At 57.8% G+C, this 21,196-nt stretch overlaps 3 protein-coding genes and 2 long non-coding RNA genes across 13 annotated transcripts; 4 read left to right on the top strand and 1 right to left on the bottom strand.

The window, feature by feature from the left end:
- Window positions 1-135: 135 nt before the first annotated feature.
- PLBD2 (phospholipase B domain containing 2) lies at window positions 136-3,477 on the top strand. 8 transcript variants are annotated; one of them, XM_015878167.2, is made up of 12 exons: window positions 260-575; window positions 643-736; window positions 805-963; window positions 1,071-1,171; window positions 1,279-1,493; window positions 1,562-1,656; window positions 1,719-1,879; window positions 1,951-2,046; window positions 2,283-2,354; window positions 2,445-2,597; window positions 2,730-2,892; window positions 2,964-3,477. In XM_015878167.2, the coding sequence occupies exons 1-12, from the start codon at window positions 367-369 to the stop codon at window positions 3,129-3,131; spliced, it is 1,686 nt and encodes a 561-aa protein (XP_015733653.1). In that variant the 5' UTR covers window positions 260-366; the 3' UTR covers window positions 3,132-3,477. The 8 variants fall into 8 exon arrangements, 7 of the variants coding, with proteins under 7 accessions (XP_015733650.1, XP_015733649.1, XP_032303854.1 ...); XM_015878164.2 differs by having other exon boundaries at window positions 136-575; window positions 695-736; window positions 1,562-1,879; window positions 1,998-2,046; XM_015878163.2 differs by having other exon boundaries at window positions 136-575; window positions 1,071-1,493.
- An 827-nt stretch (window positions 3,478-4,304) lies between these two features.
- On the top strand, window positions 4,305-8,041 carry SDSL (serine dehydratase like). The gene is made up of 7 exons (XM_015878494.2): window positions 4,305-4,649; window positions 4,732-4,771; window positions 5,007-5,146; window positions 5,358-5,446; window positions 5,516-5,743; window positions 5,926-6,050; window positions 6,127-8,041. The coding sequence occupies exons 1-7, from the start codon at window positions 4,482-4,484 to the stop codon at window positions 6,318-6,320; spliced, it is 984 nt and encodes a 327-aa protein (XP_015733980.1). The 5' UTR covers window positions 4,305-4,481; the 3' UTR covers window positions 6,321-8,041.
- Window positions 7,774-14,426, bottom strand: LHX5 (LIM homeobox 5). Of its 2 annotated transcripts, XM_015878493.2 has the most exons (6): window positions 13,697-14,426; window positions 12,335-12,558; window positions 10,981-11,258; window positions 9,967-10,132; window positions 8,951-9,128; window positions 7,774-8,827 (listed from the first exon to the last, which is right to left on the bottom strand). In XM_015878493.2, the coding sequence occupies exons 1-6, from the start codon at window positions 13,867-13,869 to the stop codon at window positions 8,761-8,763; spliced, it is 1,086 nt and encodes a 361-aa protein (XP_015733979.1). In that variant the 5' UTR covers window positions 13,870-14,426; the 3' UTR covers window positions 7,774-8,760. The 2 variants fall into 2 exon arrangements, with proteins under 2 accessions (XP_015733979.1, XP_015733978.1); XM_015878492.2 differs by having other exon boundaries at window positions 7,774-9,128.
- A 101-nt stretch (window positions 14,427-14,527) lies between these two features.
- On the top strand, window positions 14,528-15,578 carry LOC107321210. Its single transcript, XR_001558495.2, has 2 exons — window positions 14,528-14,616; window positions 15,081-15,578. It is a non-coding gene; the product is annotated as an uncharacterized LOC107321210 (long non-coding RNA).
- Window positions 15,579-16,456: 878 nt separating this feature from the next.
- On the top strand, window positions 16,457-18,646 carry LOC116654121. Its single transcript, XR_004309051.1, has 2 exons — window positions 16,457-17,938; window positions 18,478-18,646. It is a non-coding gene; the product is annotated as an uncharacterized LOC116654121 (long non-coding RNA).
- Window positions 18,647-21,196: the final 2,550 nt, after the last annotated feature.

Genomic DNA, 21,196 nt, shown 5'->3' with positions numbered 1-21,196 from the left:
GGGCCGCTGCCGCGCGGTCCGACTCACGCCGCTGCGCAGAACCGACGGCGGGGTTGTACGGCCACGGCGAGGAGGGGCCGTGGAGCCGCCCCCTGCCGCGTACGACGTGTCCGGGTCGCTAACGGTCGTGTCCGCCCTGCGTGGATGTGGGAGGGAGCGTGTGGGAGCACAAGGAGGGGGGCTGGGATGGACGACGAAGGAGGGAGCCCGCAGGGCGAAGGGACGCCGGGGGTCCGGAGCTACTGATGCAGGAACGAGTACCAATGGGGCGAGGGGCGGCCGCCGCCCGGAGGGCGCGGCTTATCTCGTACCCCGCCCGCCTCCTCTCACCGCACCGCCCCCGGGCTCGGCACCGCCCCTCCCGCGATGGCGGCGCTGCGGGCGCTGTTGGCGTTGGTCGCTGTGACGGTCTGGGTACCGCTGTGGGTACCGGGGGTCTTGTCCGGCCCGACCCCTCCGCCCCGCAGCGCCTCCGTGCTCCTGGAGCCCGGCTCGGGCCGGCTCCGCGTGCTGCCCGGCCTCCAGCCCGCCGCCGTGGCTTGGGCCGAGCTCACCGACCACATCCAGGCCGTCGGGTAAGGGCCCGGGGCCGGGCGCGGCCGCCCGTGAGCTGCCCCGCTCTGAGCGCGCCCCGTGCCGCAGGTGGGCGTTCCTCGAGGTGTCCGCCAACGCGTCCTTCAACGACACCCTGCAGGCCTACGCCGCGGGACTGGCCGAGGCCGCCGTCACCGAGCAGGTGCGGGGCGCGGGGCGTGGGGCGCGGGGCGGTGTCGGCGGCGGTGTGTGCGAGCGCCGTGTCCGCAGCTCATCTACATGCACTGGATGAACACGGCCGTGGGCTACTGCGGGCCCTTCCGCTACGAGACGCAGTACTGCCGCCGGCTGCGGGGATACCTGGAGGCCAACCTGGCCTGGATGGAGGAGCAGATGGGCTCCGGCCGCGACCGCGCCTACTGGCACCAGGTGAGGCCGTCCGGGCCGGGACCCGGGCAGCCCTCGGGCGCCGTCCCTGTACCACGGCCCGAGATTATCGCCTGTCCCCGTTCTGCCGTGTCCCTGCCGACCCCCAGGTGCGCCTGACGCTGCTGCAGCTGCAGGGGCTGGAGGACAGCTACCGCGGGCGCGTGGCCCTCCCGTCGGGCCGCCTCTCCCTCTCACCCTTCGGCTTCCTGTAAGGAAGGTGTCCGCCCCCAGGACGGGCGCACCGAGCCCCCTACCGCGACGCTGGGAGCGGCGCTCGGTGCGGGGTGCCCCAACCCAACACCCCCCCACCCACAGCCTGCTGCAGCTGGGGGGGGACCTGGAGGATCTGGAGGCGGCCTTCAACTCCTCTGCCCAGCAGCGCCCACTGGGCTCTGGGTCCTGCTCGGCGCTGCTCAAGCTGCTGCCGGGCTGCCAGGACCTGCTCGTGGCCCACGACACCTGGGCGCCCTATCAGTCCATGCTGCGCCTCATCAAGAAGTACACGCTGCCCTTCCGTGCTGAGCCTGGTGGTGCGTGCAGGGCTGGGGGCTGCTCTGTGCCCCTGCTGGCTGCCTGACCCCCTGCTCTGCTCCCCCAGGCACTGCCCGTGTTCCAGGTAGTGTCCAGGTGTTCTCCTCCTACCCTGGCACCATCTTTTCCGGAGATGACTTCTACATCCTGAGCAGCGGGCTGGTAAGTGCCGCTTGCACCCTCACTCCTCCCACCAGCCCCGCTCAGCCCTCCCATCCCCACAGGTCGCACTGGAGACCACCATTGGGAACAGTGACAAGTCACGCTGGCGGTACCTGCGGCCTCAAGGCAGCGTCCTGGAATGGCTGCGGAACATTGTGGCCAATCGCTTGGCCCGCAGCGGTGCTGAGTGGGCCAGCATCTTCCAGCGCTTCAACAGTGGCACGTGAGTGGGGTTGGAGGGAGAAACATCCCCTCCTTGGGGCAACCACCAGAGGACATTGTGTCCTCCTGCAGGTACAACAACCAGTGGATGCTGGTGGACTACAAAGCTTTCTCACCAGGGCGTGCTGGCACACAGCAGGGCCTGCTGACGGTGCTGGAGCAGATCCCGTGAGTGCCTTTCACCCCCCAGTGCCGAGCCTACAGGTTGCCCAATGGGCCAAGGTGGGCTTCCTTTGCTGGTGGTGGTCCTTCTGCTGTGGTGTGACAGCAGCGGTGCTGCTGCTGGCAGCTCTCTTGCATGTGGGTGATGGCCCCCGGCACCCTGCTCAGGACCCCCAGGTGGGTTTTCCCTCATCCCCACTGTGCTTTGCCTTCTGCTCTGACTGCTGCCATTCCTGCCACAGGGGCTTAGTGATAGTGGCTGATAAGACAGAGCTGCTGTACCAGCAGGGGTACTGGGCCAGCTACAATGTGCCGTAAGCTTCATCTAGCCTCACCTTTCTGTCCAGCTCTACTGTCCTGTGCTGAGAGCAGGCGAGGCTGACTGTCCCTGCCCCCCCATGCAGGTACTTTGAGGAGATCTTCAATGCCAGCGGGAATCTGGAGCTGGTGCTGAAGTACGGTGACTGGTTCACCTATGACAAGAACCCACGTGCCCAGATCTTTCGCAGGAACCAGTCACAGGTCCACGATGTGGACTCCATGGTCCGTCTGATGAGGTGGGTGCTATAGCCCCTGGTGTCTCCTCCCAGCTTTCACCCTCAGGAGTTTTCCAGCCCTTGTGTCAGATCTTCACTGCAGTTGTTGTGTTCCTTCCTGTGCCACGTCTGTCTCTCTCCACTGCCCGGCAGATCCAACAACTACCTGCAGGACCCGCTGTCGCAGTGCCGGGGCTGCGACCCACCCCACAATGCTGAGAACGCCATCTCCGCCCGCTCTGACCTCAACCCGGCTAATGGCACCTACCCCTTTGCTGCCCTGCACCAGCGCTGCCATGGTGGCACTGACACCAAGGTGGGCACAGCCCTGGCCCCTGCCGTGCTATCACTTCCTGGCACTCACATCTTCACGTTCCCCCCTGCCAGGTCACCTCCTTTGGCATGGCCCGCAGCTTTGGGCTGGTGGCTGCCAGCGGACCGACGTGGGATGACGTGCCACCCTTCCGCTGGAGCACATCCCCCTGCAGCCACCTGCTGCACATGGGCCACCCCGACCTCTGGAGGTTCCCTCCTATCAAGGTCCGATGGGACTGAGCCGGTGTGAGACATGCCCACGGCTTTCCCTCTTTCTGCAGGATGGGGGGGGGGCTGCAGGGAACTGCCCCCCACGTTTTTCTTCCCCTGCTTCTCTCACCATTTGCTGCTGCATAATGGGTTGTGCCCCATCTGTGCCACTGTGCGCAGGATTGGTCAGTGGGCTCTGACCCTTGTCCCAAAACCAAGCACAGAAGGAACGCCTCTCACAGGGCTCCTCATTCTGGGGGGCTGTCCCTGGATGAGGGGTTCCAGGAGGTGGGTCTGGTGCTAGGACAGCTGCATGGCAGGGAGGGATAAACGGCTGAGGTTGGTGTAGCAAATAAAATGCCCTGTGTGTAACAGAGATGGTGGTGAGTGCACTTCATGTTCTGCCAACATTCTGTGCTGCATGCTGTGGTACCCCCGCGTGTTCCCCCCTCTTCTGGGTGCTGCCTCGGGAGCATAGAGCAGTGCCTGCAGTGCAGTACTGGGACACTGCAGATTGGGGTTCTTGGCCTCTGCTCAGCAAGGATTCTTTCAAGTTCCTGGAAGCAGCAGCATGCACAGCCTCCATCTGTGGACCAGCTGGAGCAGGCAAGCAGTGAGAGAGTGGGAGCACTGCCTGCCCTAGGTGACTGTCCTTGTCCCTTTTGTTTCCCCTCCTCAGCCACCTGTGTGCTTCCCCCAGCCCCAAAACCTCCAGCGCCAAATCTTCATACTGCAATTCCCTTGATCTGCTCCGTGCAGTGCAGCTTGTTAGGAATAACGAGGTAATTACTGGGGGATTAATGAGCTGACATTAGGCAGTGTTTTGAAGGGACGAGGCTCCCACTGGCTCCAGGCTGGCTGATATCGTACTGCCTCCCGCTCAGCTGTGCCCCCGTCACTCCTGGCGCACACTGGCATTTGTCACCTCCAGAACAGCACAGCCTTGTCCTGTGAGGACCCATCCTCCTTCTCCCTGCCCAGGGCAGAGCCATCTCTGAGTGTGTATGGTGGGGGGGGGGATACCTTACCTGGGGGCTGACGAGAAGGGGCTGTCCCAGGGCAGAGCGGGGCTGCTGGCCCCACAGCAGTGCAGCATTGCCAGGAGCCCTTCCCCCAGTCCTTGCTGTGACCAGGGCATGCTGTGCCATTTCCGGTGCCAACAAGCCATGGTACGGCTGCCTGGGAGAGCTGGCTGCCATCCTGGGCCAATGGGACAAAGTCCTCAGCTCTGCTGGGACAGGACACTGCTGGCGCAGGACGCAGGGACACAAACAGCCCCTCCGACATCACTTTGCCCTCCTCTGTCTCCAGACATTATTCTGGGACGTGCAGTATCATTCTGCCCTGCAGGAATCAGGTACCACGTGTCACCCTGTGGCCATGGCAGCCCAGTGCGGGGGGAGCAAGAAGCCCTTCCACATCGTGTCCCCGCTCCTGGAGAGCTCGGCCCTGTCCCGGGCAGCAGGGACACAGGTGTACATGAAGCTGGAGAACGTGCAGCCCACCGGCTCCTTCAAGATCCGGGGCATCGGGCACCTCTGCCAGGAGGTGGGTGTGCTACGTGGGTGTGCGGCCTCTGGATACCATGGGGGGCGCATGGCCACGTCCTTCTTCTGTCTTCTTCCCTCAGGCTGCCAGGAAAGGCTGCCAGCACTTTGTTTGTTCCTCAGGTAACTGAGACCTGCACAGGGCTTATCGGGGGTGATGGCATGGGGGTGCTGGAGAATACCCCCCTGCTCCCAGCCCCTTGTCCTTGTACCTTCCCACAGGCTTTTGGGGCTGGGGCTGCTCCAAGTTGGGTTCCCCTCTCTACACCCCCCCTCCACAACACAGTTCGTCCTGCAGGCCTGGGATGAGTGGGGGTGGATGGGGAGGTGGAACTGCTCAACCCCTCACTCTTGACAGGAGGGAATGCAGGCATGGCCACAGCATATGCAGCCAGGAAGCTGGGGCTGCCGGCCACTGTGGTGGTGCCCAGCAGCACCAGCCCCAGCACCGTGAGCAGGCTGAAGGAGCTGGGGGCAACAGTGGAGGTCTATGGAAAGGTAAGGCACTCACACCCCAAACTGTGGCTGGGGGGGGGCACTGCAGCCCTCTGCAAGGCTGTGGATATGTGCAGACCCAGTGTCCCTGTCCCAAAACGCATCACTCACATCCTGCTTGAGTTTCCACTGTCCTTGTGGCAGCAAGGGAGGGGTGATGGGAATGGGGCACTGGAGCTGGCTGCAGCCTCACTGAGCACCCACCACCTCCCAGGTGTGGGATGAAGCCAACCAGAGAGCCCTAGAGTTGGTGCAGAATGAGGACTGGGCCAGCATCCACCCCTTTGACGACCCCTTGTTGTGGTGAGTGCTGCCCACCCTTGTGCTCTGGGCAGAGGCCACAGGCAACTACTCACTGTCCCCAACCTGCAGGCAGGGCCATGCTAGCCTGGTCCTGGAGCTGAAGGACACACTGGACACAAAGCCTGACGCTATTGTACTGGCAGTGGGAGGTGGAGGGCTGCTGGCTGGTGTGGTGGCCGGGCTGCAGCAGGTGGGATGGCTTGATGTCCCCATCATTGCTGCTGAGACCTGGGGGGCCCACAGCTTCCACGCAGCGCTGAAGGCTGGGCACCTCATCACCCTGCCCGACATCACCAGGTGGGTGCTAGTGTCAGCATGGGGGCGCCTCCATTAACATAGGGGTCCCCAACATGATGGAACATAGAAAGTGCAGGGGGCTTTGATATTGGTGCATGTCACGAGTTGGCAGGTCTCAGCCAACACTGTAGTAGAGCCTCAAGGGGATAACAGGTCCTGGGGCTACTCTGATTGTTCTCCAGTGTGGCCAAATGCCTTGGGGCCAAGACGGTGTCAGCACGGGCGCTGCAGTGTGCCCAGGAGATCCAGGTCATTTCAGAGGTGGTGGAGGATGCCGAGGCTGTGCATGCTGTGGAAAGGTTCCTGGGTGAGCAGGGCATGGGGACAAAGACGTTAGAGGGGTGTGACAGGGACGGGCACTCAGCGTGTCTCCATCCCTGCAGATGATGAGCGGATGCTGGTGCAGCCAGCGTGTGGTGCAGCGCTGGCCCTATTCTACTCGAAACGGCTGCAGCAGCTGCAGCGTGAGGGGCGCCTGCGGACCCCACTGGGCCGCGTGGTGGTGGTGGTCTGCGGTGGCAGCAGCATGACAGCTGCACTTCTGCGGGACCTGAAGAACCAGCTCGGCCTGGAGTGACCCTCATGCCACCCCATGGCCTCCTGTGCTGCAGTGATGGCTGCTGGACGAGCCTTGCGCCTGTGGCTCTGCAGGATGGGGAAACTGAGGCATGGCAGCATTCCTCCCTCCAATCCCAACAAATGGCCCTGGAAATGGCCACATCCCTTGATCCGCTGTGTCTGGCACTGACCACGACTCCCCACTCCAATTATCAAATGCTCCCTCTCTGACTGATTACTTTACTGCCGTCTTGGTGCTTTATTATTCTAACCATTATTAACTATTACAATCTTCTCCCTTTTCTCATGCATTGTCTGCAGCCAGGTGGTTCCTTGGTGGGGCTGTGTGTTGCTCTTGCTGGGGCTCCCAGCTCGGTCTGGGGCCCCGTTTACCACCATTTCTCCAACTAACACCAGTTGATCTATTTCACTCCAGTGTCCATTTCACCCTTTCCTGCCACAAAACCCCCTCTCAGCCTCCTCCTGCCCATTCCAAGCAGCTAACAAGGCTCCCCTTGCCCAGCCACCTCCCAGGAGCCCCCTCCTCCCCACCTTCTTTTTTCCCTTTTCTCCAGTAAATCCCCATGGCCTGGTAAGCCAGCGCCATGCTTCCCAGAAGACCCACCCCATATATATCAAATCCCCACTGCTCCACTGTGGGCAATATCTTATGTAAAAGCTTGTTTCTAGGGAGTGCCAGAGGCTGGAGAGTCTTATTATAAGGCACACAATTAACTACAAGGAGTCAGACAAACCTCCTCCCATAGTTTTTTTATCCTGTGTCCAGAACCAGATTACTTTCCAGCTTCTGCACCCTGACCTCCTCACACGGAGCCGCCACTTTACCCCAATGCTCCCCTCCTGCAGCCTGGGATGGGTGCTGCAGATTGGTGCACCCCGCAATTAGCAGAACAGTGATAACACAGTCATCATAACAATAGCAGCCAGTATGTGCCCTTGTGCCCCATTTTGCAGCCCTCATAATAACAGTGGCTCATACTAACAGGGGGTCTCGCTGGCCCACACACCACCCATATGCACCCTATTGCCCTGGGGTCCCAATGGGGCTGTACCATGCCTCAGTTTCCACTGTGCTGAGTGTTTCAGATGCCCCTGGCTTGCCTGCAGCCCCTTATTACCACTCATCATGGCACAGGAAAGATAAATTCCTTCGCTTGGCTGAACAGGGAAAATACACAGCAAGGTGGCTGCCTGTCATCCATCACCAGCTCTCAGCAGCACCGCCACGCCAGGACTTAAAATTCAGGTCAGAGAGAGGGGCTCTCGGAAGCCAGCAAGGGAAGTAATTTATTCTGTTTATATCTTTTTACTACAAGACAAGGTGTGTGTGTGTATTAGGGGGGAGGGGGTGGGGAGTGTAAACTCTTGCCTTGATTTTGTATTTCAAATATTAGCTCAGTGCCGCTCATTGCTCAAACCCCACAATGAAAGGGACCAGGTGCCAGAGCAGGTAACTAAAATGGTTTTTATTCACATTTAACAACACAAGCTGGTCACACTGACAGCCTCTGCAATAGGCAATGGGACAGGAAACCCACGGTGCACTCAGAACACAACTTTTTATCTTCCTTTTCCATCCTCTTTTTCCCTTTCCCCCCCACTCCACTCTATCCTCTCTCCTTCCACTCACCACCACCCTTTCCCAGCCTCCAAAATAGAAAAAAACTCAACTTCCAATGACTAAAAGTACAATAAATAATCAGTAAACACAAAAACATACTTTATTTGTTTTCTCCTTTATACAAAATAAAGAAACTAGAAGCAAAATCTATAATACATCCTCAGACTGTGGGGCCAGGGGGGGCTTGGCTCTCCTCCACTGCCGCACTGCTCGGGTGGGTTTTGTTCTATCTGGTTTTCTCTCTGTTTCTGTTTGTTTTTCCCATTTCTGTCTCTTCCTGGGTTTCCCAAGCTCCGTGCACCAACCCCCTCCCCCCCTTCCCCCCCCCAACTCCAAGATTCTGGTCCGAAACCACATCCTCCTTGGGAATAAAATGGGATCAATGGGAACAAGGGCCCCAAGAGGGGGCTAAGGGAGGGTCCTGCTGTCCCCCATTCCCCCCCACCATAATGCTCGGATGAACAGAGGCTGAGGAAGGGGATAATTAAAAAGGGTGCTAATTAGCGAGTGGGGGAGCCGTGTGGCAGCCCCCGCACCGGTGGGACCCATGTCCTGGCGAGTTCAACTTTGGTCCGAGAGCGGCAGTTCCAACGTGGTGGGGGGAGCTCCAGGCTGGTGCGCTTCGCCCCCCCTCCCCCTCGCTCATAACAGCACGGGGGTGCTGGGCGGTGTGGGCGGGCAGGGAGGTAGCGCGGTGTCCCTGCACGGGGCTGGACACAGCGGGAGGATGCAGCATTGGGGTGTCAGATTTCCGTCGATGGGGACGTAGCGAGCTGTGCCCCGAGGCTGAGGGGCAGCGGAGTCCTCCCGCTCGGCCCTACCACACCGCTGCCTCGCTCAGCTCCGGGTTGGGGTGTGCGAGGGCCCCGCTGTAGCCGCTATTGCTGGACATGGAGAAGGGTGGGCTGGGCCCCCCGCTGAAGACCTCCCCCGGGATGGGGTGCAGCGAACCCGTCATCCCTGGCTCAGGGCTAGGGGTGTCGGGGTGCGAGATCATATCCGTGTACCTTTGGTTTTCTGAGGAGTGGTGTCCGCTAAGGGGGGGCTCCAAGGGTCCCAGGGGCGTGGAGCCAGGTCCTGAGTTCTGAAGGTAGCTGGGGTCGGCCGGAGACTGGGCCTGGGAGGGGGGCCCATGGGGAAAAAAGTCATAGTTGCCTCCTGGCCCGTAGTAGTCACCTTGGTAATCTGCAAAGGTGAGGAAATATTGGAGCCAGTCCTAGGGGCCACCACCCTGAGCACCTGCAGGAAGTAGGGCTGCCCTCCCACTCAGGGATGAGCATGCCTCCCCCTCCTCCCCTCCAATGTATCCTCCTGGGGTGCTCGGTGCTGCTGGGGCTGAGCAGGGAGAAAAATGGGCCCCGTTATCCTAATGGCTGCAGTGCTGGTGGAATGGGAAGGGGAACAGGAGGGGCTGAGGGCAACCCCGGGGCAGAGAAGATGGGCATAATTTCGATCTTAGTTACAAGTGAAAAACATGCGTATATATTGAATATGCATATATATATACATGTATGCATACATTTATACATGCGGATTATATATATATATATATGTATAATAGGAAGATACATATAAATGAGATATATAAATAAAAATAAAACGGAATACTTATAAATAGGAGGGAAATATACATCATACCTACATATATATTAGTCACATAGGGGTTCTGGCAGCAGTAGGGGCAGAGGGGAATTTGTGAGAGCACTTGGCCCAAAAGCAGGATATATTGTCCCAAATGCCATGGGGTTCCCTGTCCCACCCCCATCCCGTCAGGGTGGTGGTGACCTTCCATATGCTGCAAGCCCGGGGGGTAATTGGGACAAATGCAGTCTGAAAGGGGCACAAAAGCCCTCAGCTGAGGCTTTGTTTCCCGAGAGAGAGACCGTGCTGCTGCCACCGCCGTCACGGCCCCGAGTCTGGGCGGCAGGGGAAAGGGAGTGCCGAGATGGGGAGGAACAAAGGTAGGGAAGGAAACGGGGGAAGAATGCGGTGGGATGGAATGGGGACGGGACGGCGGGCCCACCTCCGTAGTACGTGTAGGGCGTCGAGCCGAGCATCTCGGACTCGTCGAGACGGCCGCCCAGGGGCCGCATCCTGCGCGGGCTGCGGAAGAAGGCGTGTCGGCGGGCACCCAGAGCACTCAGCTGCTTCATCCGGCGCTCCTTGGACCGGCGGTTCTGGAACCAGACCTGCGGCCGGGCCAGCATCAGCACTCGGGGCTGGGTTGCCGTGGGGACCCCAAATCCTCAGGGCCAGCCCTCCCCACTTAGGCCAGGGACGGATGGGGGCAGGGATGGAATGCCTCGCTGGAGGGGATTTCCCAGCTTGGGGTTGTTTTCATGCTACACCCTGCTGACAACACCCTGAGAGGCAAGGAAAGCCCCGGCACCTCATTGCATCCCATGGGGTGTGCCGTCCTACAGCCTACCTGTCTCCGGAGAGTTTTCTCCAATGGGAGAGCAGGATAAAGGAGGGGATAAATGGGGGGGTCACGGCAGAAGGCGGGGAGGGGACTGGAAGCGAGCCGGCCGATGGGATGGGAATAAAAGGGAAGGGCGGTACAACAGCCTTCTCGGGGGCATTCTCCCTTCAAAGCATAGCTCTGGTGGCCTGGGGGGGATCTGCATTATTTCCCTCCACATCTGGGCACGTCTGGAGTGTGCACACGTCCCGCGGGTCCTGCTCCCTTTTGCCGGGATCTGAGCCGCCTGCTGCAGAGCCGGAGCTTCCTCCCCTATTAACGCCGCTAATAAAGCCCATTAATCCCTACATTTCCGCAGGGACTTTCTTGCCGTGGAGGGAGGGGGGTGGGTGGTGGGAAGCGCGGTAGGAAGGTACAGGGGCTGTCTGCAGGGCGCAGTGGCTTTTCCTTGCTCCACCTCCTGTGCTCCGTCCAGGGCCCCATCCACATCCCTTCCCTGCTTCCCCCCCAAAACTCTGCTGTCCTAGATCTGCGTGGGTTGGGTCCATGATGTCATGGACTGGCCCGGTGACATCACGAGGGGTGGGGGGGTGGATGGCTGTGGAGTGGCCGTACCTGGATGACCCTCATGTTGAGGCCAGTCTCCTGCGCCAGTTGCTCACGGATGTGTCGGGTGGGCTTGGGGGTGGCCGCAAAGGCAGCTTTGAGGGTCTCCAGCTGCTTGGCCTTAATGGTGGTGCGGGGCCCCCTCCTCTTGGTGCCCGAGTTCTGCTCCTCGTTCTCGTTGTTGGCGGTCTCTTTGTCTGAGGAGGTGGAATTGTCTGTCTCCTTGGTGTCATCCTGCATGGGGTCCTGGAGATCCGGGGACAAACTCCTGTCTGTACATGAGGACACTGTAAAGGAGACCCGGGGAGGGGGTGGGTGGGGATGGGCTTAGGAGAGAGATCGACCCCCCTCTCCACTGCTTTCCCCTTCCCACCGAGCCCAGATGCTTTTCAGGAGAGGGGAGGGGGTGCTGGGCAGAACCAAGAAGTGCAGATGGCTGTTGCCCCCGGGAACCCCTGAGGCACTCCAAACAACTATGAACTCGGGCTGAGCATCTCGCAGTTAGGCCCCCTACATCTGAAAGGCGAACTTGGCGGCACCCCCCTCCCACTGCTGCACAAGGGCCGTGCAGCCGGGAGAGGGCACGCTGGGGAGGGGGCGTCCCCACCGAGCACCCCGCAGCCTCCGGCGCTTCCCCTCTCCCCCCACACTGCGCTTCTCACACTAGGATCCTGGATGCGCCACTGGGAGAAATGCAGAACTATGGGGGCTTGTGGGGTGGTCTGGTCACTGCCTTGAACATGGCTCTCCTCCCCCAGCCGCCTCCCCCGGCCCCTGATGCCGGCACTACTCAGGCCAAACTCTACTCGCCTCGCTCGCAGCAGCGGCCCCACTGACTCGAGTGACAGGATCCGGCCCCGGGTGCTGGACGGAGAAAGACCCCATGGCAGGGGGTGAGCACGGGCGGCCGGCACTGCTGGGCCAGCAGGAGGGGGCCTGATCCCGCGGTCCTGACGCAGAGACAGCTTCCAAGGAAGTCAAATGGGAGCTTTGCCTCTGGGTGAAAGGAGGCGAAGGATCAGGCCCTCGGCGCGGGGCGACAGGGGAGCCTCGCAGGGAGGGGTCCCGGGATCGGAGGGTACATGGGGAACTCAGTGGGGCCGTGCACGGGGCAGCCGCGGGATCCACGCGTGTCTGCATCCCGCGGGGAGCACGAGGTGAGCGCTCGCATCCCAAATCCATACCCCCAACTCCCCCCCCCTCCCAGGTCCACGAGGCGCTGTGGGGCCAGAAAGAGAAACCTCGGCACCGGCAGCTCCAGGAGCAGCGCCGGGAGCAGCGCCGGGAGCGCTGCGCTGACCGTGGGAAGCGGGCAGGACTTGGCCCCACTGCGGTTCTGTTCCCTGGGCTGCATCGCTAGTACCTGAGTTGAGGCTGCCTTCCTTCAAACTGGGAGAGTTCAAATAGTCGTCTTTGCAAACAAATTTGTTTTCATCTATGATATACAGTTCCTCGCCAGTGGAGAGCTGCTTGTTGCAAACCATGCAGGTGAAACAGTTCAGGTGGAACACTTTGTTCCGGGCTTTCCGGACCAGGTCGCTGGGGGAGATGCCCTGGGAGCAGCCGGCGCATTTGGTGCCAAATCTCCTGGAGGGGAGAAAGATGTGAGAACTGGGACGGGACCGCGCCACTCCCCTCGCGTCTCCGAGGCCCCCGTCCCCACCCCATCCGAATTTCGATGTTCAGGTTCCCAGAAAGGTGCACTGTGGCCACCACAAAAGGTGAGGATTTCTTTCTCCGTGCCCACCGGGGCAGAATTTTGGTCTCCCCGTGCCCCCAGCGCAGCACTGTGGGTCTGGGGGGTGGCAGTGTCAGCAGACCCGGGGCACTTCTGGGTGCGGTGCGGGGCACCCTGCACCCCACATTCCTTTTTCCCCTCTTCTTGGAACCGCCGCTTTGCAGTGCTCCTCTTTGTCTTCTCCGGGGTATGTTTTTATTTTTATTTTTTTATTTTTTTTTTCCCAGGGTAGGCAAAAATTCAGAAAACAAACTCCCAGAGGGAAAAAATATTAAAAACAAAAAGACAAAGAAAAAAAAAAAAAGACAAAAGCTCTCACAGCGGCTGCCAGGCTTTGGGGAGCAGGGGCTGCCAGGCCCAGGGGGACGCCAAGGCTCTCTCCTTTTCCCTCTTGGCTACGGCACAACTTCAGCCCCCCGCTCTGCTGCCTGTGACGTTGATGTAGTGAAGGCATTACAAGTCGTAAGTCATTTTCCCCTTCCCATGCCGACCCCTAATTTCCTCCTCGGCACATTATCGCAGTCATTAGGGGCGTTTAAGGTGCGGAGCAGCGTGGGGGGCCCCGCGATGGGGTGCTGCACAAAGAGAGGAGTTTAGGTGGGGGAAGGCTGTGGTCGTGAGGAGGTGGACGATCCCGGTCCAGAGGCCCCCGGGCCTGCTGCGAGGTGGGGGCGCTGGCAGAGCGGGCCACGGGCCCGGCTACTTTCGGAGACAAGGTCACCCGGAGCGGGGGCACGAACAGCCTCTCTCACCGACTCGGGATGCAGCGCAGCCCCTGGACACAGAGGGACCGGGGCCCCGGCCGGAGAGATACGGCCAAGACCCACGGAATAGATGGATGAGGATTGGAGGGGGGTCCCCCAAGTGCCCACCCCCTGATCTAAGATCTAAGATTCTAGGAGCCCCAGAATCTTTCTACTCCGCCGGGCTGGGAGCGGCGGTTCCACAGCCCCTGGAAGGGGTTGTGATTGCTGGGGACTCACTCACCTGAAAAAGTCGTTCTTGCAGTAGAGTTTTCCTTCCCTGGAGAAGCATTTCTCGGTCAGGTTGCATTTGCACTCGCAGCACTGGACGCATTTGATGTGCCATGCTCTGTCCAAGACGTTTAGTAGGAAGCGGTCCAAAATCGGCCTCTCGCAGCCCGCACAATGCACCATCATCACCGCGCCGAGAAGGAAACGCGCAGATGAAAGGAATCAGCCCCGCGCCAACACACGGCGGGGTCTCAAAAATTCAGACGTCAGGAAGAAAAATGCTATTAAAAGAAAAAAAAAAAAAAAAAAAAAAGAATCCCCAAAACCAGAACCAATCAACCTAATAATAATAATAATAATAATAATAATAATAATAATAATAATAAAGGGAGAGAGAATAAAAATAATAAAAAATATAAGAAGAATTTAAAAAACAAAATCGGAAAAAAAAATATCAGGGAGGGGGAGCGGAGCTGCTGTCAAGTTCTTCCCCCTCTTCTCTCCGGAGCCTCGGTAGGAAAAAAGCGATGCCCCGAGCGAGAAAAGCCCGAGCCCCCCCGCGGAAGCCCCCCGAGTCCCTGCGGAGCGGGTGGGGAGCGGCGGGCGCGCTGCGTGCGGGTGCGGGAGGGGTGCATGAACGCCCCCGCAGCGGCCGGCGGCCCCGGTGCCTCGCTGTGCTCCGCCGCCGCGCCGCCACTCTCATGCTGTCCCCATCGCCAGCTTTGTCCCCCGCCTTAGTAATTCGCGCATCCTTATTCAGATTTGGTGACGTGGGGGCTCGCGTCGGGCTGGCGGCGGCCAATGACAGCGCGGTGGCCATGGCAACCTCTTAATTTATAGCATATCTAAATTGGCTCCAGCCTTGTGCTTGGCACAGAGGGAAAAAAACAACGCGCCTCTATTGTTGAGGGTGGCTTGTACCTGCGCCGCCAAGTGAGTACGCACCTGGCCTGGGGTGCCGGGGGGGCTCTGCTCAGCCTTTCTCTCTCTCTCTCTCGTTTTTTAATTCTTTCTTTGATGGGGATGTTCGTTCCGGGGGTCCCGAGGGGACGGGGCGGCCGTCACCTGTTCTGTCACTGTTCGTAACACTCCCGCAGCTGTTCCCCTCTCAGCCCGCTCTGTGACCGGGGTAGGCGGTGAAAGCACGAAGGAGGTGAGGGTGGTGGGGGGGGAGGAACCCGGGGGTGGGGACAGAGGAGACGAAAAGTTACGCGGCTCCTCGCAGTGCTGTGCCCCCCTCCCCACCACCCCCTACCCCCCCGAAGGCCTTTGTATCGTAACCGTGTCCCCTTCGGGAGAGGGGCTGACGCTGAGAGGGAGGGGTGGGGGGGCGAGGGGGAGGAGGGGGATGCCGGAGCCAGGGATCGCCGCACTTCTCCGCTGCTTGTGCTCTTCAGTTTCAGGTGCTGCGGAGCTACGACAACCGGCGGCAGCGAGGGACACCCGGACACCGGGTTTTGGCGCTGGGATGGGTGGCCCTCCGTTCCTCCCTTCCCCGCAGCCGGCCCTCCACATCCGTTCCCTCTCGTTCTCCGCACCGTGGAGGAAGGACTAGAGCGACCGGGCTGAAAAAATCTCAGTTGCAGCCAAAAAAGAAACCCCAAATCCTCAGGATAAGGACATCGCCGGGCAGGGGAAAGAGGATTGCTGAGATTGGGGATAGAGAACCGAAAAGGGGAAATGCGGAGACCAGCAACAAAGTAAATGAGAAGAGAGGAGGAAAAAAAAAGAGGGAGAAAGAAAGGAGAAAGCAAGAGGGAAAATAAAACGAAAAATACAGAAACAAATCAAACAACAACAACAAAAACAGAACAACCGCAGAAGGGAACAGAAGACACGATAAAAAGGGGAGAGAAAGAGGAGGAAATAACTAAAAATAAAAATAAAAATAAAAAAAGAGGGAAGCGAGGAAAAAAATTAAAAAAAAAACTAAACGAAAAAGGTAGAAAAAAGAAATGAAAAAAAAAAAGAAGATAAAAGAAGAAGAAAAGAAAAAAGAAATAGGATAAAAGAAAAGGAATCAAAGGAAGGTGGGGTGAAAGAACGAAAAAGCGGAAAATAAAAATCATGAGAGAAGAAAGAAATGGAGAAACAAACAGGGAAAACAACAGAAGAATGAAAACGAAAGGAGGAAAAAAATAAAAGGGAGGAATAAGGGAAAGAACGGAAAATAGAGGAAACGAAAAAGGGAAAGCCAGGGGAGAAGCGTCTGAGAAAGTGAGCGAGAAGAGGAAGGAAGTGAAAGAAAACAATGAGAGGAGTAAATTCAGAAGGCGGTAACTGGAAAAGAAAGAAATAGGAAGGAAAATGGAAGCGGGGAGCAGACGCCTCTCGGGCCCCGAGCCCTCTCCCGCAGCGCCAAAGTTTGCCCTTGGTCCTCTCCGCTCCGCTGTGCTTTGTGTTGCGGGAAGCGGCGGTGCGGGGTCGAACCTCGGAGCCGGGTTCATCTCGGCTCAGCCCCGACTTCTCAACTCTTTGCTGCAGCGCAGCCGGTCCCGAGCCCAGAGACCTGTTCGCCCGTGTGCGTGCGTGCCCGCGGCGATGTGCGTACACGGCCACTCACACCTATGCGTGCACACCTCTTGGCGAGGGCAGCGTGTGGGCGGCGGAGACGCTTTTCACTCTATATTTTATTTCTACGGCTGCTCCCTGTGCGCCCTGTCGGCTCCGTGCGGGGCTTCGCGGCCGCGCTGCGGTACCGACCCAGGGACCCCCCCGCGTACACCATGCGGGCAGGGCCGGGGATACGAAGAGCTGCACTCCCCCCCCCCCCCCCCCCCCCCTCCACCGAGCTCGGCCCTCCGTTTCGTTAGAAAGCCAAAGAATAAATAAAGGCAACGGGGAGGGAAGAACGAGAACGCAGCCTGGTGGCCCCCCAGCCCGTCCCCGCCAGACGCATTCCCTTATAGTAACAGCTGGTAATTCAGGCTGCGGAATACCGCCTATATGTAACTAATAAACCTACTGTGTCTTAACAGGGCAACGCGTGGAGGAGCGCTGTCGCTTATACAAGATGTCGATGGAATTTACTATATAAAAATTCCCCTTTCAAGAATAAAGTGTAGCAACTTACAGCACAACAAGCGACAGAGGGATAAGTGAAACAGACAAAAGACAAACAAGATAATAATCTGTTTCCAATCAGTTAAGCCCTGTAGAATTTGTAATACGCGGTTTGCATATTCCCCCTGTGTTTTGTAATTAATTGTCTATCTGTTAGGATGCTCCTCAGACGACTTTGTTGATATTTCCAACTAGTTTTGGTGGAGCCGCCAGGGAGCGCGGAACAGCGCGGAGAGCGGGGACGGGAGCCGAACCCGATCCGCACCCGTCCGCGGGGCTGTGCGGTGCTGTGCGGTGCTGTGCGGTGCTGTGCGGTGCTCCCGCCGCTCGCGCCCCCAACCCCCTCACCCGGCAAAAGCGGGACAGCGCGGTTTTAACATTAAACAAACCCAGCAAGCAGCTCCTCGCCGGGCCATAGGCGTTTCTGAGTGACTGCGTTACAAATTGTAAATTTAAATAGCTCACAGGATTCATTACCTCCCGCGTCTGATTTCACCCAGCCGTGAAAAATTGTCTTGGTGTACCACTGAGAAAGGGTTTGCTGCAAAGAGCCCCGCTCTAATCACCCGCTTTCTGTCTCTAACAAAAGTGTAATAATTTTGTTTGGAGTGTAACTATAACCCACGGTACAAAACCAAAACAAAACAAAAAAACAAACCAACCAGAAAGAAAGAAAGAAAGAAAGCTTCCAGCGTCTGAATGCATTAAGGAGACGTTTAAAAAGATAAATTAATACCAAGGTTAAAGGGGGGAAGGCATCTGGGACGTGGAAATTTCCGCGTGCTACGGGTGGCGGAGGTGAGAGCGCAGAGAGGGTGCACTCCCACTTCCCGACTCCGAGCACAAAGAGCCGCGCAGCGCTGCGCAACGAAACAACCCCCCCCCACCTCCCACCAGGTTCCCCTCTTTTCCCATCTCGGTGCCGGGGTGCCCCCCCTCCCCCCGCCCCCAGACCCGGGGCTGTTTTGTTGAAGGGTGGAGAAGGGGGTGGTGTGGAGAGAGAAAACAAACAAACAAACAAACGAACAAATTTCCGCCCCCTCCACGGCCGAACCGCGATGAGGGACCGGGGGATTTTCATTCTTTTTTACCTCTCTCTTTTCTTAATTTTTACGAATTGATTTTTTCCTTCCCTCCGAGCTCCAGCCGCTGTCGGAGGAACTAGAGCCACAAAACGAATGCCGGCGTCAAGGTGAGGCCCCGGAGAGGCGGAAAGCTCCGCGATTAGGTTTGTTCGGTGCCGTTTGAAGTGGGCGGAGGGCAGATGGGAAAGGGGAAAAAAAGAAAGAGAGGAAGAAAAAAAAAGAAAAAAGAACAAAAAAAGCAAGTAAGTAAGCAAGCAGTTCAACAAACAAAACCCCAAACCCACAAAAGCGTCAGAGGGGAAGCCGAGCGGCTGCGGATCCCCGGTGACGGCAGCCCCGATTCGCCGCCTCCCGCTCCGCTAATCGGGCGCAGTCAGGATTTCGTGGGGCACAGATTTCTCTGGTGTTTCAACGGCTGCTTCTCCCTTCCATCAGTGCTGTTTTAATAGGTTGATTTTATTAAATACACACGTACATACATGCACACACATATATATTATATTTTTATATATGTACTTATATATATTTATATTTATATACTTATAAATATATTTAAGAAATATATACACATATTATATAATACATATATATATATATATATATCTTATATATATATAATTTATATTTTTTTTCCTCGCCATGTCAGGGCCCCGTTCCCGTCCCTGTTTCCCCGGACCTGGCCTCTCCCTGCTTTCCCTCCTCGGGGTCCCGCTGACCCGCGCCCCGGCTCTGCCGCTCCCTGCGGTGCCGCCGTCGGCTCGGACAAAGTAGGGCTGAGCCACGCGTCTCGCAATAAACGCAGTGGAGGCTGCCAAGCCCGCAGTGTCGGAAACTTATTTACTTGGGGGTTGTGAAGAACTCTCTTCAAATTTCCTCGAGCGATCCCCGGCCCGCTCTCGCCTTCCGTTGCTGTGACCGCCCCCCCCCCCTCCCCCGGAGGGGCTGCTCGGGCCGTTCCCACCCGCTCCCCCGCCGCCTTTCCCGCTAATGAGCGTGTGTGTTGACACGGCGAGGCGATGCCCCCGTTTGCCTTTGTTTAGGAGGTGTGAAAGAGGGAATCTGCATAAGAAAAGCCGGAGGCAACCGTGGAACTCCGAATAGCAGCGGCGGGACGGAGAGAGCCGGTGCGTGGGGATCGCGCCCCTTCGGGCAAAGCCCCTGGAGCTGGGGGGTGGCGAGGGGCAGGGCTGCACCTGAAGCTCGCCTTGGTGTTGGCAAGCCCGAGCAGGAAAGGATTTGTCGTGTTGCCATCGGGGGTCGAGGCTGATCCGGCTTTGAGATGCTGGGTGGGGGGAGGGGGGGGGGTGGGAGCTGGAGCTCACGTTACCCCAGAGGAGGAGGGGAAGAGCCGACAGAGTGGTGAGGCTGGTTCGCACCGAGCCCAGATGTGGGTCTTGCCTCACACTGGGAATGATGGGGAGGAGGCACGCGTGGAGAGTGCTGGGCGCGCCTTGAAGCTGCATACAGTGGCGGACAGCGGAGCCGACAGGGATAAAGGGGGCGGTGGGAGCAGCTCCTGGCGGGGGTCGGAGGGTGGTATTTGGGGTGGTATTTGGGAAGATTGTTGGCGGCGGAGAGCGGCGATGACTTTCTTCCAGGTCTCGGGTCAGGAAAGGGACACAAAGACAAGAAGTTTTCCTCCGAGGCGGGTCTGGCACTGTCCTTCGGGACGAGCCTCGGGCGGGGGTCACGGGCCCCGGGGGGTCATGGGCGGCCCCGAGCCGAGCGGGGTCCTACCCGGCCCTGTCACCGCGTTGCCCACGAGCCCCCACCGCGCCCTCGCTGTGTGCGCAGCCCCGCCGGCGGTCCTGGAGCTATCCAGGGTCCTGAAAGGAGAGGCGCGATCTACCCCGGACCTCATCCCTGCATCAAGCCGCGGGCACCAGGCACCTCGCACAGCCCGCTGTTTCCACCCCCCGACCCCTCTCCTTTTATTTTGTTCTTTAGCTCTCTCACTCTTCCCTGTTTTGTTTTGCTTCTTCTTCTTCTTCTTCTTTTTTTTTTTCCCTGTCTCAATTTTTTTCTTCCCCCCCCCATTCTTCTTTTTTATTTATTTTATTTCTCTTTCTTTTTCTTTTATTTTTTTCTCTTTCATCCCTTCCTTTCTCCCTCCTCCCTCCCTTCCTCCCTTCTTCCCTCCCTCCCTCCCTCTCTTCCTCCCTTCCTTCCTTCTTTCCTTCCTTCCTTCCTTCCTTCCTTCCTTCCTTCCATTCTTTTTCTCTCTCTTTCTCCACCCATCTCTTTCTCTCTCTCTTTCTTTTCTAAAATATCCTTCTTTTTGCTTTCATTATTTCTCATTTTATCCTCTAATTTTTCATTCAATACCAGTCTCCCTGTCTGCCTTTTTGTTATCCCCTCCTTTTCCCATCACACTCAGAAAGATATGTTTGCCAGAAAGCAAGGAAATTTGGCAAACATGATGATATAATTAGAAGACATTCATTGGAGCCTCCCTGTCTTCCCAGTGCTGTGGAAGCATTAACAACTTCACTCCAGTGCAAGCCAAGCTATGCTTCCTGGAAAAGCCACCATCTCCAGACACTGGATCCAGGATAGCTGCTGGCAGCATTTCAGTGTTATGCTCTTACTCAGCTCAGTAGCTGTGATTAAATCTGGAAACCAAACTGCCATTGGTGGGGTGGACAGGCACAGACTCTGCCCCCAGTGTCTGTTATCCAAGAAAAAAAGTCATGAATGAAAAGACATGAGTGTCTTGGAAATGTGATGCTTGGAAACATCCCATCTCTTCTACAGAAATACTCCTTCCCTTGCACACTCCTTTCATTGCCCCCAGGGTAGTGAGTAGGCTGGACCACCAACATGCTTGGGCCATCACTGTCACCTGGGCACATGGACACATTTTTTTTCATTCCTCTCTTCCCCTCTCCACTAGCCCCCATGAAAGAGGAGCTGACTCTTCTCTATAACCATGCCCAGGGGCATAAAAGCAGCCAATCTCAATGTGGTCCCCCATCAGTATCAGTGTACCATATGTACCATGGACCAGGGGAGGAGAGCAGAGTCCTTGTGGGATGGGGAAGCAGTTCTTGGTTGCTTTCCATTTTTCTTTAAACAATTCTCATATATATACATAATTCTGGAGTGAGACAAAAACCAGCATGGGACAAGCAGGTTCAGCATGAAGTAACCTCTTCCAGCTGGGGTGGACAGGGATGCCCATGGAGGTCAGCTGGGCAGTGTGAGCAACATGTGCCATTGGGCTTCAGAAATGCTTGGTGAGGCAGAGACACCTCAAGGATCATCCTGGTCACTCAAGGTGAGTCCCAACATGGAATGGCCTCAGCTTTTGCAGTGCCTATGTGGTGACTAATCTCCCTCGTCTCCAGCACAGGTTGGTTCAGTGG

The sequence above is a fragment of the Coturnix japonica genome, chromosome 15, assembly GCF_001577835.2.
Source record: "Coturnix japonica isolate 7356 chromosome 15, Coturnix japonica 2.1, whole genome shotgun sequence".
NCBI classification, from domain to species: domain Eukaryota; kingdom Metazoa; phylum Chordata; class Aves; order Galliformes; family Phasianidae; genus Coturnix; species Coturnix japonica.
The sequence above is the reverse complement of the archived record's forward strand: the minus strand, read 5'-3'. Positions and strand labels throughout refer to the sequence as shown.

Bases quoted from the DNA above. Each gene is read 5' to 3' on its own strand.
- SDSL (XM_015878494.2), top strand. From the start codon at position 4,482: ATGGCAGCCCAGTGCGGGGGGAGCAAGAAGCCCTTCCACATCGTGTCC. The intron at 5,744-5,925 runs GTGGGTGCTAGT...ATTGTTCTCCAG, and splicing joins ACCCTGCCCGACATCACCAG to TGTGGCCAAATGCCTTGGGG. The intron at 6,051-6,126 runs GTGAGCAGGGCA...CCATCCCTGCAG, and splicing joins TGCTGTGGAAAGGTTCCTGG to ATGATGAGCGGATGCTGGTG.
- PLBD2 (XM_032447961.1), top strand. From the start codon at position 246: ATGCAGGAACGAGTACCAATGGGGCGAGGGGCGGCCGCCGCCCGGAGG. The intron at 1,494-1,561 runs GTGCGTGCAGGG...CTGCTCCCCCAG, and splicing joins CTTCCGTGCTGAGCCTGGTG to GCACTGCCCGTGTTCCAGGT. The intron at 1,880-1,997 runs GTGAGTGGGGTT...CTTTCTCACCAG, and splicing joins CAGCGCTTCAACAGTGGCAC to GGCGTGCTGGCACACAGCAG.
- LHX5 (XM_015878492.2), bottom strand. From the start codon at position 13,869: ATGATGGTGCATTGTGCGGGCTGCGAGAGGCCGATTTTGGACCGCTTC. The intron at 12,559-13,696 runs GTGAGTGAGTCC...TCTCCCCTCCAG, and splicing joins TGCAAGAACGACTTTTTCAG to GAGATTTGGCACCAAATGCG. The intron at 11,259-12,334 runs GTACTAGCGATG...TCTCCTTTACAG, and splicing joins GGAAGGCAGCCTCAACTCAG to TGTCCTCATGTACAGACAGG.